The sequence below is a fragment of the Myxocyprinus asiaticus genome, chromosome 43, assembly GCF_019703515.2.
Source record: "Myxocyprinus asiaticus isolate MX2 ecotype Aquarium Trade chromosome 43, UBuf_Myxa_2, whole genome shotgun sequence".
NCBI classification, from domain to species: domain Eukaryota; kingdom Metazoa; phylum Chordata; class Actinopteri; order Cypriniformes; family Catostomidae; genus Myxocyprinus; species Myxocyprinus asiaticus.
Genome location: NC_059386.1, coordinates 35,837,766 through 35,850,246, shown reverse-complemented (window position 1 = coordinate 35,850,246; position 12,481 = coordinate 35,837,766). Strand labels below are relative to the sequence as shown.

The window sequence follows — 12,481 nt, the reverse complement described above, 5'->3', positions numbered from 1 at the left end:
ACTGTAACATTCAAAAAGTATTTTGATTACTGAAGAGATTACTTTGCATTTTATTGTCATTTGTTTCATTTAATATATAGACTATTCAGTTGGAAAACATTTATCCATACAAATAATGTGATCCGAGGAGCTTTTGAATAGAGGTGACACACGTTCTTATGATTTGTTTCATTCTACAAGTTCATACTGTTGTGAGTGAAAAGGTGGATATGATGTCATTGAGGAACTTTTCCTTGGGAGCTTAATAGAGGAGCTACATCGTGTTTCTACAGCTTAACAAAAAACAGTTAGAAACGCTTTGACAGATGAAACATAAATCCAATAATTACACGATTACATGCATTGTCAATGTTTTTGATGTGGTTAGGGTATTTTTACAAGAAATGAAAACCAATGTAGCCTTTAACATCGTATAGAAAGCTACAAATATTACATTTTCTGCCTCTTTCTATGAACAGAATCCACATAAGATCAAGGATGTGGTTGTGGACACTGTGGGGTTTTGAAGTTTGGAGCAACAAAAATAGTTAACCTTGTGTAAATTGTCATATGAATATTTAGTTTTATGCTAAGCTAAAATTCTATTTCTTGCCTTTACATGCATCTGTTACCAGACACAAAATATTTTATAATGAATTCTATGCCAAAAATTCATGTTGGAACCTGAAGACCTTTGATATTAGGGCAAAGATGCCCTGCAAAAATCATATTCTTAATGAAAATGTAAATATTGTTTTTCTATAAAAATATCTAAATATCCTTAAAACAAGATCATTTTACTTGAGTAGCAAAACTGCACAAGATATTTAGGCTTTATCTTATCAAATTCTTATTCAAAATCTGCATGTATTCTGTAATCTGTAAAGTAACGTTTTAAAAGTAACCCTCCCCACCCTGCCGGTCCACATTGTGGATTTGATCTGGATATATGGTGAAAATCATATAGTGTGTCAAGTGTCATAGTGGCTGAAAGACAGCTTCCATTGGTCATTTCTCTGGTGTATTTCAACAGCTGGCTGAACCCGGTTTTGTATGATTTCATGGGTCAGAATTTTAAGGTGATGTTTAAGCTTTCATTAAAGTTAAAACATGTTTTAAAGTTACATGTTTTTGAAAGAGCTTTCTCCGAGGAGGGGACACAAATACCACAATCCACTGAGGCACAACAAATGCAATCATTGTATTAACTCATTTATTAAATGTCTATTCTGATTGATCCATTTTTGTAAAAAAAAAATGTTTTTTTGCCATAAACTATTTTAAACAATTTACACAAAAACACTTTGCTATGCATATTAATTTCCTTTCAAAATTGAAACATCAGATATAAGCAAAACGATAAAACATGAAACAAATTAAATTAAAATTACTCTGGCACTTTTCAATAGCAGTAAGTGTGTCTGGTCCACTCCTCTGCTTTTCATTTTGGTGAAAGAAATTTGAAATTCACATTTAGAGCCTGTGAAATATACTGTACAAAAACATATTTAATGAAAATGGGAGAATACAGAGATGGAATTTGGTCTTTAATGTAAACAATTACTGTATATCCATATGTTAATGCTTTTTATCTAGTTTTTTTCTCAATAAAAATGTATAAAGATAATAATGTTATAAAATGTTTTATGAAGTGTGCTTTTCTAAGGTTTATTTTGAGTCTGAATTTGGCTGTGAGAGGAAATTATATGAGATAAGGAGATTTGGCTTTGAGATAATCAGAAATGTGTTTCTACAGACTGTAAATTGCACTGACTTTTCAGAATTGAACTCATCTTGTGACCACATCTGTACACAAAATACTGTTTTTAGAGCTCTTCCTGTTATTTGCTAGATTCTGTATCAGAATCACTTGAGCCACCAATGAGGTAAGTAATCACAAGCTCTTTTATATCTTTCATTTTATTACTGACTCTGTAAAGAAGTCGAAAGAATTCTATGAATGTATGAATGGAATGATGCATGATTTACATGTAAAATATTACAGTAAATTTGATTATTTTGTTTAAAAGTACATAACCAACTACAGTATATTTATCTCGTCTGAACAGATTATATGACATTGACTATATGTGATATTAACAGGATAAACGGGACGCTTTGAACAGCATCGGCTCAATTACAGCGATGGAGAATGATTATAAAAGTTTGGAAAATGCAATAAGAGTGATTTCTCAGATCTTCTACTATCTGACATTTCTCCTCGGAGTTCCTGGAAATGTCTTGGTTGTGTACATCGCTGGAATGAAGATGAAGAGGACCGTTAATACGATATGGTTCCTTAATCTAGCGATTGCAGACCTCCTGTGCTGCTTTTCCACACTGTACTTTGTGGTAGAGAACTTTCTTGGCAAAAACTGGCCATTTGGATCTGTCATGTGCAAGATTCTTCCATTGGTTATGCATGTCAACATGTTTGCCAGTGTCTTCATCTTGAGTTTGATTAGTCTGGATCGGTTTACACAGGTGATCACACCAGTTTGGGCTAAAAATCACCACAGTCTTTTGCTTGTGCGACTGTCCTGTGCAGTGGCCTGGGTCCTGGCTATAGCTCTTAATGTGCCCTTTGTGATATTAAGAGAAACTAAAACAGAACACAACAACACATACTGCCTGTTTTATCGTGATGACCTTTATGAAATGTATACAAGGTTTAGTTTCATCAGGTTTGTGTTTGGTTTTTTGATTCCTCTCATATGCATCATGACATGTTATGGATTCATCGCACGAAAGTTAGGCAGGAGTCATTTTCACTCTGGACGAGCATTTCGCATCATGTCGGCTGTTATTGTGGCCTTTTTTCTGTGCTGGCTGCCATACCACACTGTGGATTTAATAATATTGTATGCTGGGAAATCAAGTATTTTGGTGGCCTTGGCAGTGAACCCACTGGTCATCTCTTTGGCGTTTTTTAACAGCTGCCTGAATCCGGTTCTGTATTTTTTCATAGGGCAGAATTTTAAGGAGAAATTTAAGCTTTCATTAAAGTTAAAACATGTTTTTGAAAGAGCTTTCTCTGAGGAGGGGACACAAATGTAATGATCCACCGAAGTGCAACAAATGCAATCATTGTAGTTTGAAAATAACTAATTCATTCAGTGTCTTTTCTGTCAATCAATTTTTCTGCTGAATAATTTTTGCCAAATTGTATTTTAAACAATTCACACAAAAAACTCTTTTGTCATATTATTTCTTTTTTAAAAGTGAAATATCTGAAAAGCAAACCGATAAAACATGTAGCTTATTTTAGCACTTTTCAATAGTAGTAAGTGTGTCTTGTCCACCCCTCTGCTTTTCATTTTGATCAAATAAATTAGAAATTCCCTTTAGGGCCTGTATGATATATTGTGGATTCTCATCAGTGTGAAAAATATGTATATACTGTACATTCACACGTTAATGCTCCTGAGGTTTTTTTTTTTATTGACTTAATATAAATGCATTAAGTTAATAATGTTATTACCAGTTTCATTTCTTATGGCCTGAACTGCTGCTGTTTAAAAGCTGCATATAACTAAGATGGAATACTGATGCTTTTATTAGACAGTTGCTGTAATGCTTAAAAGTTTATTAGTATATTTACTAATGATATGACATGGTCTCTGTAAAGACTATAATATATATATATATATATATATATATATATACAGTTGGCATCCTTGGTTAATACAAGCAAAGAAGGCTGTGAAAAATATGTTTTAATGCTTTTATTGTTTATCCTTTATATTTTTCATTCAAAATATTCACATAAATGTAACCTTTAATTGAAGTAAACCAAACTCTTTGATTGGGGGGTGTTGCACTTAGCGGTATTTAGGGGTACAGTCGGTGTTCAGGTTGTTACAACTGGTAATGTATCTCAGCAAAGCATGCATGCATGCATGCATTAAAAATTACTGCATAATTCATTAACAAAAGATTCATCATACATGACAAATGATGTCTTCTCTGATAAACCTTTTTCAAATTATTATTTCTTAAATTAACCTTACATGCAGCACCAAACTACATCAGTCCTGATGGATCTCCTTAAGCCACTAATAAACTAATGATATATTGATGACACTTTATACTTCCATTTGCTATTAACAAACATATAATATAGGTATTACTAATTATTATCAGATTAGTAGCTCATCAACATTTAAATCTTTCAAATCAAACTTTCATGAGATTCATAACTACATTAATGTATTTTCAATGTTAGCTGTCTATTAAGCATTGTATAATGCAATAATGCTTAATGGGCTATTAATGAAAGTTATACAATGTTAATATACACTATACTGCCAAAAGTATTCGCTCATCTGCCTTTAGACGCATATGAACTTAAGTGACATCCCATTCATAATCCATAAGGTTTAATATGACGTCGGCCCACCCTTTGCAGCTATAACAGCTTCAGCTCTTCTGGGAAGGCTTTCCACAAGGTTTAGGAGTGTGTTTATGGGAATTTTTGACCATTCTTCCAGAAGCGCATTTGTGAGGTCAGACACTGATGTTGTACGAGAAGGCCTGGCTTGCAGTCTTCGCTCAAATTTATCCCAAAGGTGCTCTATCGGGTTGAGGTCAGGACTCTGTGCAGGCCAGTCAAGTTCTTCCACACCAAACTCGCTCATCCATGTCTTTATGGACCTTGCTTTGTGCACTGGTGCGCAGTCATGTTGGAACAGGAAGGGGCCATCCCCAAACTGTTCCCACAAAGTTGGGAGCATGGAATTGTCCAAAATCTCTTGGTATGCTGAAGCATTCAGAGTTCCTTTCACTGGAACTAAGGGGCCAAGCCCAGCTCCTGAAAAACAACCCCACACCATAATCCCCCCTCCACCAAAATTCACAGTTGGCACAATGCAGTCAGACAAGTACCGTTCTCCTGGCAACCGCCAAACCCAGACTCGTCCATCAGATTGCCAGATGGAGAAGCGTGATTCGTCACTCCAGAGAACGCGTCTCCACTGCTCTAGAGTCCAGTGGCGGCATGCTTTACACCACTGCATCCGATGCTTTGCATTGCACTTGGTGATGTACGGCTTGGATGCAGCTGCTCGGCCATGGAAACCCATTCCATGAAGCTCTCTATGCACTGTTCTTGAGCTAATCTGAAGGCCACATGAACTTTGGAGGTCTGTAGCGATTGACTGCAGAAAGTTGGCGACCTCTGCGCACTATGCGCCTCAGCATCCGCTGACCCCTCTCTGTCATTTTACGTGGCCTACCACTTCGTGGCTGAGTTGCTGTCATTCCCAATCGCTTCCACTTTGTTATAATACCACTGACAGTTGACTGTGGAATATTTAGTAGCGAGGAAATTTCACGACTGGACTTGTTGCACAGGTGGCATCCTATCACAGTACCACGCTGGAATTCACTGAGCTCCTGAGAGCAGCCCATTCTTTCACAAATGTTTGTAGAAGCAGTCTGCATGCCTAGGTGCTTCATTTTATACACCTGTGGCCATGGAAGTGATTGGAACACCTGAATTCAATTATTTGGATGGGTGAGCGAATACTTTTGGCAATATAGTGCATTTTATATGACATAAACTACCAGAAAGAAGCAATTCTGTGTATGCTGTTTTTATTGTGAAAAACTTTATTTATGAAAATATGAGCTAGACCAGTGGTTCCCAACCTTTTTACCTTGAAGCCCCCTCTACTTATATACTGTATGTCTACACATACAGCCTATGCAAAGGTTATGCAATGCACGTTACCAAAAATCATTGTATTATAATTGCCATGCAACTGCTTAATGGTCTCGTTATAAAGCATCAACAAGGTATGCTGTTTTAAGAGGTTTTTACAGTGTTGCAGTGCATGGTTATGATGTTATAGAACTTTCATGACAATTGAAGATCTAAGAAAAACAAACCCACAAGCACTCGTCCACGTGACAGCCAGAGCACCTGCGTTAGAAGCAGAATACTGTAAATTTGGTCTCAAGCAGTTGTGCAAAGAGTCTGTTATTGGTAGAGTGACATTTCATGATTTTTTTCCTTTATTTTTTATGTTTGAGATTTTGCTTGAGTTAGATGATCACGTTGAGTTAGATGATGATGCTGACATGCTGTTTACTGTTATCGCGCATATTATGGATTCGCACATTTTACACAGTTTGACTTGCTATTTTTCTCAGAATCTTGCGTGTGAGCGCTAGATTAATCTGTCATTATTTAAAACACTGTCTGTAATTTTGACACATTAAAAACAAGCAAGAAACTCCGCTTACACCATCTTCACATGGTATATCTCTCCCTCGGTCTCTGTGTGCGTGTGGTGAAAGAAAGAGGAACCCCAACCCCCACCCCTAGTTCAAGCACTGGCGACAAATTGTGTTATGAGTGAGGCTGAGTTTGGAACTGCATACTACCCATACTATCTAACTACTTCTGTCATATGTGTCTATGGCAGAAAAAGTATGAGTATTATGGTAATATGCAGTTCCGAACTCAGCCTGAGTCAATCATTCAACATGTACCAAACCACATAAATGATGCCTCCACAGGGTACTTTGAAAGGAGAGCAATCATGTTGGCTAAATTAAAGGGTTGTTCCAAACACAAATACGAATGATTTAAAAGTGAGTTTCGAATTGCAGTTATTTTAAAGCCCAAAACCTTCAGTCACCACACATAATTAAGCATTTATTGCTTTATTAATGGAAGGAAACACCAACACAACAATAAAAATAATAATAATATGCAATTCAATTGTGGAACAGAGCATTCCATTTCAATTAGACCACTCGCATTTAATGTAATTTTAACTGTGTTGTCTTTATTTTCACACAGTCATAAATTGAAGATTATTGTATTGTCTTTTGGGCTTCACTATTTCATTGCACTGGCTTTCTCTACTTGTTGAACTCAAAAGCTGGAATAATGCTGGAATACACATAGGAAAGCTAACAGAAGACTGTTATTATGACGCACATTTTGCGAGAGACTGCAAAAGCATTTGCTTATTTTTTTCCCACCCAACTAATTATTTCTCCACTACCTTTTTCTTTTTTCAGGTTAACAATTTTTTATTGATTCTCATAAATAAACACAGAAAAACAAAACATATATACACAGAATCAATCTTAACCCCCACTATTACCCCTCTCCCTCCCAATCCCCAATCCCACCCTGGCCCCAACAACATCCCAGTGGTCGCCAGTTATAAAGACACACACACAAAATAAATAAATAAAATAAAAATAAACAATTAAAAAATATAATAAAAAGAATCACCCATCCATAAATGATCTATACCTGCCCCATTTCTCCATGAACTGGTTGTATTTCCCCATTCTACTAAATGACCCCTCTTCAAAGGCCACCACCCTTCCCATCTCTGAGCACCACTCCTGAAAGCAGGGTGCTCCAGCCGACCTCCAGCCCCTTAAAATTATCTGTCTGGCGATCATGACACTGGTTCCCTATCTGTCACTCACTCGACGTTGTGTCGATGTAGTGACACTAGGGGTCACTCTTGGGAGCCCGAGACACCTCTGGTCTTTGATAAAAGGCCAATGAAAATTGGCGAGTGGTATTTGCATGCCACTCCCCCGGACATACGGGTATAAAAGGAGCTGGTATGCAACCACTCATTCAGATTTTCTCTTCGGAGCCGAACGGTCATGCTCACTAAGCTGAATACTACTGTTCATTCATCTCTGCTGGATCTGACAGCACATTTCAGCAGCTTCTCCCCCCTCTGCACTGGTGCACTGCAGAGAATGCCCCTGGCATTCGGCAGAAATAAAAGAGTATATTTCTCTAAAAGAGTATATTTCTCTAAAAGAGCAGCACACACGGAATGTCTTTTTAAAGACGCGTCTTTTTAAAGATGCTTTTCCATTTGTGTGTTATTCCTGGTTGTGCTCGTTATCTCTCGCCTTCTGATGGTCACGATCACTGTCTTTCATGTCTGGGCACTGCTCACGCGGAGACAGCATTTGTGGATGGTCATGTTCTCATTGAGAGAATATGTTCATGGCAACGTTGCGGTCGTGGCTCGCCTTCGTAAGAAAGCGCGCCACCCCAGAGGCTCCCGCCTCGGTCCTTTTACCCACGGGTATGAGGCCAGCACGGCTAGCACTGGGGGCGATTTGGGGACCCCAATGGGACCGCCTCCGCCGGGTATCCCCCAGCGGACCTCCCATTCCCCAGCATGCTCGTCTGCCCCGATCGGGCTTCCGGATGAGTCCGCCGGCTCGTCTCATGGTGAGTTCGACCTCTTATTCAGAGCCCGCGAAAGTGATAAGCTCTTGAGCGCAGCATCGGAGAGCGGGCTCGTCCAGTCGGAAGCCTCAGCTGGGCTCCTCCCTTCGGGGTCGATTGCCCAGTCACAGGCTGACGCGGAGATGACGACATACTTTCCCGGGCAGCCGCGAGCGTCGGCTAGAGTGGAACTCACTGCTCTTCCCTGAATCCTTGCGGCTCGGTGATTGGTTCGCGGTGCCGCTCAAAGCCACGCCTTCCCGTAAGTGCATGAAGAGCCGACAAGGTCGCGGGAGGCACTTTTTACTGCCCGGTCCCGATCTTTTCAGCATCCCTGCCCTCACTACCCTCGATGGTGGGGCGGCCAAGGGCTATTCGGCAATCCCCCGGTGGATAAAGGCACTTGCGGTGCACCTATGCCCGAAGAGCACTGCCACCTTGCGCGGGTGCCCAAAGCCCCTGTCCAAGGCCTGTAGGTTTACGTCGTCTCTGACGGCCAAGGCCTACGGTGTCGCTGGACAAGCCGCCTCTGCCCTGCACGCCATGGCTCTCCTGCAAGTCCGCCAAGGCGCTAAAGGAACTGCACGAGGGTAGTTCCGCCCCAGGATTGATGTAGGAACTGCGCTCAGCGACCGACCTCGCTCTCCGAGCGATGGAGGTCACGGTGCGGTCTCCCGGGTGGACCACACTAGTGGTCCAGGAGCGCCAACTTTGGCTCAACCTGGTCAAGATGGGTGAGGCCAACAAGACACGATTCCTTGCTGCCCCCATTTCCCAGGCGGGCCTATTCGGCGACACCGTCGAGGACTTTGCCTAGCAGTTTTCAATGGTAGAGCAGTAGATGGATGCTAGCTGGCATACCCCGTCTACTCATCGCCAAGGGTGTCCCCCTGTGGTGACTGCACCGGCTCTGCCGCAGCCCGCCCCTTCGGAGCCCACCGCAGGAAGCAGACGCCACCCGTCTCGCAGCTGCCCAGAACCCATGAAAGGCTTCAAAGTGCCCTTGAGACAGGCGACCCAGGGACAACGAATCCCGCTGCTCTGGAGCTGGTAAGCAGATCTCCATCTTTTTGTTACCTTTTGCATTTAATTGCACTGCATGCCCAAGTGGCTGCAATACTCAAGAGCTCAGCAAGAGCGGTTTCTTTGTTTCCTGGGTCACGTATCCGGTGTGCATGGCCTTCATCACGACCACCATCCACCACTCTATTTGGCAGGTTTGGCGTTCCAGCGGCGGTCTCCCGCCCCTGAGTGCCCAGCTGTGGCACAAATCCGCCCCCGACGTGACAGTCTCCATGGGTCACGAGGACAGGCCTCTTCCTCCCCATCCCAGGCTGTTCTGGGGGTGGTCACAAGGAGCCAGGTAAGTGCTTCGATGTCCTTAGACTCAGCACGGACACGAAGTGGTGTGGCACCTCGAGCTCCGCCCCGCCGCGAGGCCCCACCTGCCGGTACATCTGATGACGTTATCCCTTTGGTCCCCCTTGCGCGGACGCATGGCTTGCGCTTTCCAATCTGTTGTGAGGGCTGGTCCGGACTGTCCGACTCGGCTGCACGTTTCACTTTGCCGGGCATCCGCCCAGCTTCAGCGGTGTCCACTTCACCTTGGTGAAAGACAAAAACGCTGCTACCTTGCGTGGAGATAGCTACCCTCCTACAGAAGGGCGTGATAGAACCTGTCCCTCCAGCCGAGATGAAGAAGGGGTTTTTCAGCCCCTACTTCATCGTACCGATAAAAGGCGGTGGGTTGAGACCAATCTTGGACCTGTGAGTTCTGAACTAGGCTTTACACAGACTCCCGTTCAAGATGCTGACGCAAAAATGCATTCTGGCGAGTGTCTGGCATCAAGATTGGTTCGCGGCGGTAGACCTGAAGGATGCGTACTTCCACGTCTCGATCCTTCCTCGACACAGACCCTTCATGCGGTTTGCGTCCGAGAGTCAGGCGTATCAGAACAAAGTCCTCCCTTTTGGCCTGTCCCTTTCTCCTCGCGTCTTTACGAAGGTTGCAGAGGCTGCCCTTGCCCCGTTAAGGGAGGTGGGCATTTGCGTTCTCAACTTTCTCGACGACTGGCTAATCCTAGCTCATTCTCAAGACATGTTGTGCGCACACAGGGACCTGGTGCTCTCACACCTCAGCCGACTAGGGCTTCGGGTCAACTGGGAAAAGAGCAAGCTCCTCCTGGTTCAGAGCATCTCTTTTCTCGGTTTGGAGTTGGACTCAGTCTCCTTGATGGCGCGCCTTACGAATGAGCACGCCCAGTCTGTGCTGGCCTGTTTGAAGGCGTTCAAACAGAAAACAGTGGTTCCACTGAAACGTTTTCAGAGGCTCCTGGGGCATATGGCAACCTCGGCGGTGGCCACCCCACTCGGGTTGATGCATATGAGGCCGCTTCAGCACTGGCTCCAGACTCGAGTCCCGAGATGGGCATGGCGTGACGGGACACGTCGTGTGGTCATCACGCTGGTCTGTCACTGTCTTTTCAGCTCTTGGACCAACCTCTCATTTCTACGGGCAGGTGTGCCTCTAGAACTGGTCCCCAGGTGCATTGTGGTCATGACAGACGCCTCCAAAACAGGCTAGGGTGCTGTTTGCAATGGGCACGCAGCCGCCGGCCTCTGGACGGGTCCGCGACTGCATTGGCACATCAACTGCCTCGAGTTGTTGGCAATTCTGCTCGCCCTGTGGAGGTTTCGGCCGTTGATCCAGGGCAAGCACGTGTTAGTTCAGACAGACAACACGACAACGGTAGCATATGTCAACCGCCAAGGCGGTTTGCGCTCTCGTTGCATGTCACAACTCGCCCACCGTCTCCTCCTCTGGAGTCAGCAGCACTTCAAGTCGCTGCAAGCCACTCACATCCCGGGCAACCTCAACACTATAGCAGACGTGCTGTCACGACAGGTTACCCTCAGGGGAGAGTGGAGACTTCACCCTCAGGTGGTCCAGCTGATTTGGAGTTGATTCGACAGGCGCGGGTGCACCTGTTCGCCTCCCAAGAATCCTTCCCACTGCCTGCTCTGGTATGCCCTGACCGAGGCCCCCCTTGGCATAGATGCGCTGGCACACAGCTGGCCCCCTGGCATGTGCAAATATGCGTTTCCCCCAGTGAGCCTGCTTGCACAGACCCTGTGCAAGGTCAGGGAGGACGAGGAGCAGGTCGTCCTGGTAGCACCCTACTGGCCCGCCTAGACATAGTGCTCGGACCTCACGCTCCTCGCGACAGCTCCCCCCTGGCGAATTCCCCTGAGGAAGGACCTTCTTTCTCAGGGACGGGGCACCATCTGGCACCCGTGCCCAGACCTCTGGAATCTCCATGTCTGGCCCCTGGATGGGACGTGGAAGACCCAAGCGGTGGTAGACACAATCACTCAGGCTAGGGCCCCCTCTACGAAGTGCCTGTATGCCTTTAAGTGGCGAAACAAAATCTATTCTAGAATAAATCTTATGGACTGATGAAAAATATTTATAGTCCCTACCAGATGGGTTCAAAAGTCACCAAATATCTGCAAGACCAAGATATTTACACATCCAGTGAAGCGTCAATGTTGCTCTAGGGGGCTTACACACTTTTGCTTCATTATGATCAAGGACTGAATCCATCAATAGATTAAAGTCTCCTCCCAATATTATATCATGAGGGGTGCCAACGGTTTGGCCCTGATCATCAGCGTTAGGTGCATAAATATTAGCCAAAATCAACCTTTGCCCCTGAATTTCAGCTAAAGCAATAATGACTCTTCCTAATTTAGCTTTAATCTGTTTCAGACATTTGAATTTTAGATGTTTACTTATCAATGTAATGACTCCCCTGCTCTTACTTGAGCCAGCACTAAAGAAAACATGTCTACCCTATAGCTTCCCAATTTGTCAGCTTCCAGCGGGGAAAGATGCGTTTCTTGAAGAAACACAATATCATATTTCTTATGCTTAAAAAAAGAAAGAACCTTCCTTCATTTCCTTGTCTTTTGAAGAAAGACCACTCAAATATCCACTCATATTAACATTTGAAATTTTGACATAGATTGTGTCTCAAAAACAAGATTATAAAGACCACATTCCCCATTAGTGCAACAATCAAACCCCGAACTTCCCCCAGAACCAAACAAACAGAAAAAAAGTGTGCATTAACCCCGCGCACGACAGCGCCAACCGGCATCCATCCCTCTAAACTCAAAAAGTCCATGTACACCTACGAGAGTACCCGCGACAAATTTGCCGTCGGATTGCTCAAGTCCGGTGCTTCTATACAAATTTTGTGAGACAAAATTACATAA

The 12,481-nt window shown here is 43.6% G+C and overlaps 1 protein-coding gene across 1 annotated transcript; it reads left to right on the top strand.

The window, feature by feature from the left end:
- The first annotated feature begins 2,124 nt into the window (after positions 1 to 2,124).
- LOC127433589 (C3a anaphylatoxin chemotactic receptor-like) lies at positions 2,125 to 3,072 on the top strand. The gene is given in 1 exon segment (XM_051685621.1): positions 2,125 to 3,072. A coding segment is annotated over 1 exon segment (948 nt).
- The last annotated feature ends 9,409 nt before the right edge of the window (positions 3,073 to 12,481 follow it).